Below are 6,822 nucleotides of genomic sequence, written 5' to 3'. Positions count from 1 at the left end.
TTTCGCGTGTGGTCGTGTTTTGTTAGTCAGGGCTGGACTTGTTGACTCCACGGTAAAAGATAAAGAGATCAAGCTTGTGCTTATAATAAGGAAGATTCAATTGCTTTCTTTTGTCTGATCGAATTAAAACATTATCAGTAACTGCACACATTTGCCACACTAGCCCTTACAAAATCCTTTAATATCTCCACAGGCTAGAGTAGTACCCTTATATAACTTTAAGAAAGTTCACGTGTGTTTTCTCATAATTGTTGATTGGTACTGTAAAACAAAAGCATGGATTGAAAATAATCGTAAAAAAATAGGTGCAGTGACATAATAGCATATTCAGAAAGACATAAATCGCATTTTCATCTATACAGTTAGCAAAAAGAAATTCTTCCGTTTCCCTAAAGATGCAAAACAATTTAGAATTTGGCCACAGACATGCAGGTTTGTATGCTATTTTAAAACTAGAAATGAAGAATATAACAACATGATAGATATTGCTTTTGATTAGATATTGCTGTAAGGTATTTGCTGTACATAACTAGATTTTGTGTTCTTTATACATACATATTTGAACGCATTACGTAATTATAAAATAAACGTTCAAATTCCAGCACTAGATGGTCACCAGCTAATGTTGTGTTTTGGAAAAACTTAAGCTGGTGTGAATAGTTTATGAGCTCTTTCTAGTCTGACCAGCATCTCCCAGCTCCTAGCTGGTCTGACCTGCTCCAGCTCTTAGGCTACTCGTCTAACCAGTGTCTCCCAGCTCCAAGAACCGCAAATATCGCACACGTATTTTCCTTTAACGTATTATTTTGTTGTTTGATTGTATCTTTGTATGAAATAAAATGCAAAAAACCAACAACAATAAAAGCTAAGAGCTATTATTATTATTAATACATTGTTTTTAAATGCAGCTTAAATAACCAATTAAAAATAAAACATATAAAAGAAACGCTTGCGATTAAAAACTAATCTTAAAATTCAGAAAAAGAAAAGTAGATACACTAAAAAGATGATCTAGAGATTATAAAAATAGAGATAAAAAGGTCAAGAGAGTCTTAAGGCCCCAGTTGTTTCTAAGATAGTTTTCAAACAGAGAAGCTAATTTAGGTGATATTTTAGTTCACAGTAAACATAAAAGTCAGGTGATATTTTAGTTCACAGTAAACATAGATTCTACACAATACTTGCACTAGTGCATGTAAAGTGTGTAAATACATGGACAAAAGAAAAAATATAATTAAACACAAGAACAACACATATCCACTAAATACTAATATCTACTGTAAAAATAGCAATGCTGTTTATGGAATAGCCTGTGAGAAATGTGATGAAATAAAATATTTTGGAGAGACTGGAACAACTTTATATAAAATAATTCAGAACCACCTTTCATTAATTAGAAATAAAAAAATGAATGAACCAATAGTACAGCACTTCACCAGTCAAGGACATGACATAAATGATGTAAAGTTTGTAGTATTAGAACAGCTAAAATTAGACAATGCGACATCTAGAAGAATAAAAGAAAGTAAATGGATCAACAGACTGAACACGATTATGCCAGCAGGACTCAACAGAAAAGAATGAACTAATTCATTCCAATAAATATAAATAATAAAAGTTAAAAATAATTAAATAAACAAAATTAATTCAAAAGTTGTGCATGCTGATGCGTTGGGGAGGTCAACCCAAGGCTGCTCCTCAGAGCCAGCATTGCATGATAATATAAATATCATGTCTTTTTTTATGTTTAACATTATTGTTATACGTTCCTACCTAATTATTTAGAGGGCAGCATGCCTCGCTTTAAGACACTGTGCTGCCAGCTGGACATATTAAAATAGATTTTTAACTTGTCGATCAGGCCCATCTTGAAGGACCATTCAGGCAGGGGGTCTCCCAGTGCAAAGTTCTCAATATAAAAGCATACAATAATAAACTGCCAGCTGCGATCAGTGTGATTGACCCAAGTTCTCAGTAAGTGTCCTCCCAGAACAGAGAAAGAGGGGGATTCCCCAAGAGTCCAGACCCCTTCCTGCTTATTACAGAACCCATTTCCAGATCAGATTTGAAAAATCCCCCCAATTAGTTGAATAGTTTCACTAAAAGAAGGAGGGTTTGGAACCTGTTGGGCAATGGGTATCCCGGTATGAAAAATATATAAAGAGGATGAAACCACGGCAGATACACAGCTCAGTGACAGAACACTGTGATACACAGCAACCTACTGAACAACACCATGCTCTCAGCACTCAAGGTAATCACTGCATTCAAACTCTCAGAAATGTGTGCATTATTATTATTATTATTATTATTATTTATATTATTATTATTATTATTATTATTATTATTATTTTCTGTCATATAGCATATTAATTTTATCTGATTCCTTTTTAAATTAGTTTCAGAGAACTCCAAGGCACTTTTCCTGCCTGCGACTTCTACATAAATCTGCAGTTGAAGGTAAACGTTTTAAAAAGCTACTTGATTATAAAAAAAAACTGTGTAAATAATGTCGATTTAAGGATTTCATACTAACGCTAATTGAATGGACCCGATTATGTTTAGATGTTGTTATTTTAGTCCATTATTGTAGAGTTCATGCTCTGAATACTAAAGTGAGGCACAGGCAGAGACTGACCTGCTGTTTGTTGCCCTGCAGTGCAGGAAAGGCCTGCCCCAGAGGAGACAGTCACCAGCAGTTTTGGAGGGTTCATCCACTCTGTGCACCCGGGCCAGCTGTCAGACACTGTGCTGCACCGCAGTAAGAGGATGATCCTGGACAGCATCGGGGTGGGGCTGCTGGGAAGCACCTCCCACGTCTTCCAGCTGGCTCTGCAGCACTGCCAGGTAATCCTTCAGCTGAGGCTTGCACTGGGCTATGGTACAGAGGGCACACAGGCCAAAGAAATGAGCCCTGGCAGTACAATTTTAATATAAACCATTCCTTCAGTACTTACCCCATTTCACTGAACAGTTACCATTCCAGTTGAAATTTGCATTGTCAAACCAGGGTGATGATAATCAAGAATTGAACTTGCTTGTTTCCATCTTAAAGAACGTTCAGATCCTATAATGATCTGTGATTAACTCTCTTTGCAGCAAATGTATGCTCCAGATTACATCAGTTCAGTCTTTGGTCGATGGCACACAAGACTCTCTCCGAGTCTGGCAGCCTTTGTCAGTGGAGTAGCGGTAAGTCTCTGAATTTGTTTACATAATGCTCAGCCCTTTCAAATTGTAAAGCTGTAGTCCATGAAATGAGCACATTGTAGCAGCTGACAAGTTGTGCAGCATGTGTCATTTTTCATTACACTGTCTGCAACTAATTTCCATGAAAACACCCCTTGAAATACTGCATTCCAAAACATAAATCATCGTGAGGCTGGGTTGCCAATATTTACTATCAGTATATACATACACAAATCAATAGCTCTTGGAAAGATGTGTTATTATTTCAACATAAAATAGTTGAAATGTTCATTTTATCTCTTGTTTTAAGCAATTGTTTGAGAAAAGCCAACAAGTGTACTTTACAGGTTACTTAGCAGATGATTAAGTAGTAGTTCTATGAAAAGTCAAAGGAGAAAAACTTTTTCATAATGCAGAAAATTCAAAACCAAAGTAATGCCTCAATTGTGCAAATATAATATAAATTAAACAATAGTGATGTGCTCATTATAATGGACATGTGCCCATCGGGCAGTGACTGTATTAAGGACACATTCCCATTATCCCGTTGTGTATGAAAGTTCAAGTTTGTATTCATGTCCTTGAGGTTTCTTTTGTAGGAAGATGGGGCACGGCCAGGCTTCCTCGCAGTCAGGAATGTCACTGGAGATGTCACACTGTGCCAGACACTTACTGTGCCCTCACTTTCTTCTTTGCAGGTCCATTCAATGGACTTCGATGATACCTGGCACCCAGCCACTCACCCCTCAGGGGCGGTCCTTCCTGCCCTGCTCGCTATTGCTCAGATGTTGCCTGGCAACGCCAAGCCCAGTGGGATGGACCTCCTGTTAGCCTTCAACGTGGGCATTGAGATTCAGGGCCGGCTAATGAGGTTCTCCAACGAAGCCCAAAACATCCCCAACAGGTGAGGAGACTGCTGCCAAACAAACTTGGCACAATGCTGTAGTGCTGCCAAGAAGGAAGTGTGCCAGGATTCTTCCAGCATGAACGAGACCGTATTTAAATTTGAAAGCAAATCTTAGTCTGTTTTTCAGTGTTTTTTTAGCCTCACATTGATTATGTTGTTTTTATTGGAAATTATTATTACACTTTCCTTTTCTTTTAGAAGGCATGATAATAAATGTTTGTCTATCTGAGTTTGTTTTTAAATCAGAATTTTAAAACCATTAAAAAACATATATAATGTAAAATACTCTCTCAGTTACTAGGGTGGTCATGCCAGTGTTTCTCCCTTCAGGTTCCATCCCCCGACTGTGGTGGGCCCTCTGGGTAGTGCTGCTGCCTGCTCCCGTCTGCTCTCCCTGGATCGCTCGCAGTGCTCAAACGCCCTGGCGATTGCTGCCTCCCTAGCAGGGGCTCCCATGGCCAACGCTGCCACTCAATCCAAACCTCTTCATATCGGGAACGCAGCCCGACTCGGCATGGAGGCGGCACTGCTGGCTTCCCGGGGCCTGGAGGCCAGCACGCTGATCCTGGACTCGACCCCAGGCTGCGCTGGCTTTAGTGCCTTCTACAATGACTACCTGCCACAGGCACTGCCCTCCCCAGAGGAACAGGATCCCCGCTTCCTGCTGGAGGACCAGGACATAGCCTTCAAGCGCTTCCCTGCACACCTGGGCATGCACTGGGTGGCAGACGCAGCATGCTCAGCGCGGGAGCTTTTGGTCAACACCGTAGGGGGGTTCCATCCCTCTATGATTCAGAGCATCCTACTGAGAATCCCCCTCTCCAAATATATCAACCGTCCCTTCCCTGAATCCGAGCACCAGGCCAGACACTCCTTCCAGTTCAACGCCTGCACTGCTCTGCTGGACGGCGAGGTCAGTGTCCAGTCGTTCAGCCCAGCGTTCCTGGACCGCCCCGAGCTGCTCAGCCTCCTGAGCAGAGTACGGGTCGAGCACCCCCAGGACAACCCTGCCAATTTCAATAAGATGTACGCAGAGGTGCTGCTGACCCTCACAACAGGCAATGTCTTGAAGGGTCGTTGCGACACCTTTTATGGACACTGGAGGAAGCCACTGAGTCGTGACAGTCTGCTGAAAAAGTTCCGGGCAAATGCTGGGGCAGTCCTGCCAGGAGAGAGGGTGGAGGCCATCATTGATGCCGTGGAGAACATAAGGGCTTCATGACATCCTTTGATGACGTACACTAGAAGAAAACAATTTGAAGGCACTGAGGAAAAGATCTTTATGCCATTTGTGTTTTGTTTTACTGTATTATTGTTGTTGTTGTTGTTGTTATATAATGCATAATTTTAGTGAGTATTTACCCAATCATACTCAATTGTAAGTAAAGCAGTGGTGTCATTATATGACAGATAGGGACAGTCACCTTTAAACCACACAGTTTACACAGATTATACAATGTATATACTCTCATTTCTGATAGCACTGTGAATCTCACTAATGCTCTATTTATTGAATTATTGTTATTTTATTTAATCTTTTACAAAATTGTATTGTGTGTAATTTCACAGTTTTGTATGGGAATTGCATACTGTTGATTTGTGTAGCAGGTCACTGGTTTGGAAGATATCATCTGTCAATTCTATCAATTAAATCATCACCTACAGGATGACAATGTGCATACAAGATGCAAAATGTGAAACCAATGTGATGCCCCTAGTATGCAAATATAATACAAATGAAACAATTGTGATTGCGTTGGTGTTTATTTTATTTAATTGAAAAACATTCTTAGTTACAAGGTATAACATAGTACTTTCATTTTCTACCAGCTTTTAATCATTACAAAGATGTTTCGACTTTAACAATTAATTCAAAACAGTGTAACTCAAAACAGTACTTTGTTATAATTGTGATATGAATTGACTAATAGAAAGTTTTAATTTGATTAATAATTGTGAAATGTACAATCAGTAATGGTATTATGTTCTAGTTATGTGATGCAGCATTATCTTTGCTCACCTTCTTATTGTCTTGAACATGTATTTTGTTTTACATGCTGCAGCCCTGAAAACACTTTGGGGTAGATGTTAGTATAGTGCAGTGTAAATAAGTGTGGATGCAAAATTCAAATTGCATTGCGGACAGGCAATTATTTTGCACTGCGCCCTATATAAGCTTAAGAGCAATGGAAATTACTCAACACGCACAAATAATTCTGATAATGAGGGTCTCAACGAGCCCATCAGCCTACTTAGCACCGCACATGCAGCCCAGAAGTGACGGAGTTAGGAATGCAGAGAGCAGTAGGTGCTGGATGACATTTGCGGAGCATGAAAATACAAACAAAAAAAAATATGTCAAAGCAAGACAGCAAAGTCCTCTTTGCGCACGGAAAAGAAAAGTTTTCTGAGAAGGAGCTGAGAGTCCTTACAGCTGAGGTCACTCAGCATGAAACTGAGTTGTTTGGAAAAGCCTCAGCCAACATCAGTTATGCTAGTATCCTTAGGAAATGATATGTATTGGCCTGCCCTTTTCAGCAAGACATGCAAAAAGTTGCCTAGCACTCTGGAAAAGGTGGATTGGGCTATCCCTCCAGACATTCCAACTGTGGTCTGAAAGGAACCAGAGGCTAAGCAGTGCAGAGAACACAGCACTTTGACATGTGCAGGGATAGCAGCCCCTAGATTGACAGCAGGTGCAGAACGCCAAGTGAACGCCATTCTTT

The 6,822-nt window shown here is 40.0% G+C and overlaps 1 protein-coding gene across 1 annotated transcript; it reads left to right on the top strand.

The window, feature by feature from the left end:
• Positions 1–1,680: 1,680 nt before the first annotated feature.
• LOC121311917 (cis-aconitate decarboxylase-like) lies at positions 1,681–5,844 on the top strand. Its single transcript, XM_041244032.1, has 6 exons — positions 1,681–2,254; positions 2,400–2,460; positions 2,660–2,847; positions 3,100–3,192; positions 3,888–4,093; positions 4,427–5,844. Exons 1-6 carry the CDS (start codon positions 2,237–2,239, stop codon positions 5,316–5,318), a joined length of 1,458 nt encoding a protein of 485 aa, XP_041099966.1. The 5' UTR covers positions 1,681–2,236; the 3' UTR covers positions 5,319–5,844.
• Positions 5,845–6,822: the final 978 nt, after the last annotated feature.

This window comes from Polyodon spathula, unplaced genomic scaffold (assembly GCF_017654505.1).
Source record: "Polyodon spathula isolate WHYD16114869_AA unplaced genomic scaffold, ASM1765450v1 scaffolds_3361, whole genome shotgun sequence".
Taxonomy (NCBI): domain Eukaryota; kingdom Metazoa; phylum Chordata; class Actinopteri; order Acipenseriformes; family Polyodontidae; genus Polyodon; species Polyodon spathula.
The sequence above is the reverse complement of the archived record's forward strand: the minus strand, read 5'-3'. Positions and strand labels throughout refer to the sequence as shown.

Excerpts from the sequence above, each read along its gene's own strand:
- LOC121311917 (XM_041244032.1), top strand. Across the intron at positions 2,461-2,659 it reads ACATAAATCTGCAGTTGAAG|TGCAGGAAAGGCCTGCCCCA; the intron begins GTAAACGTTTTA and ends GTTGCCCTGCAG. Across the intron at positions 2,848-3,099 it reads TGGCTCTGCAGCACTGCCAG|CAAATGTATGCTCCAGATTA; the intron begins GTAATCCTTCAG and ends CTCTCTTTGCAG.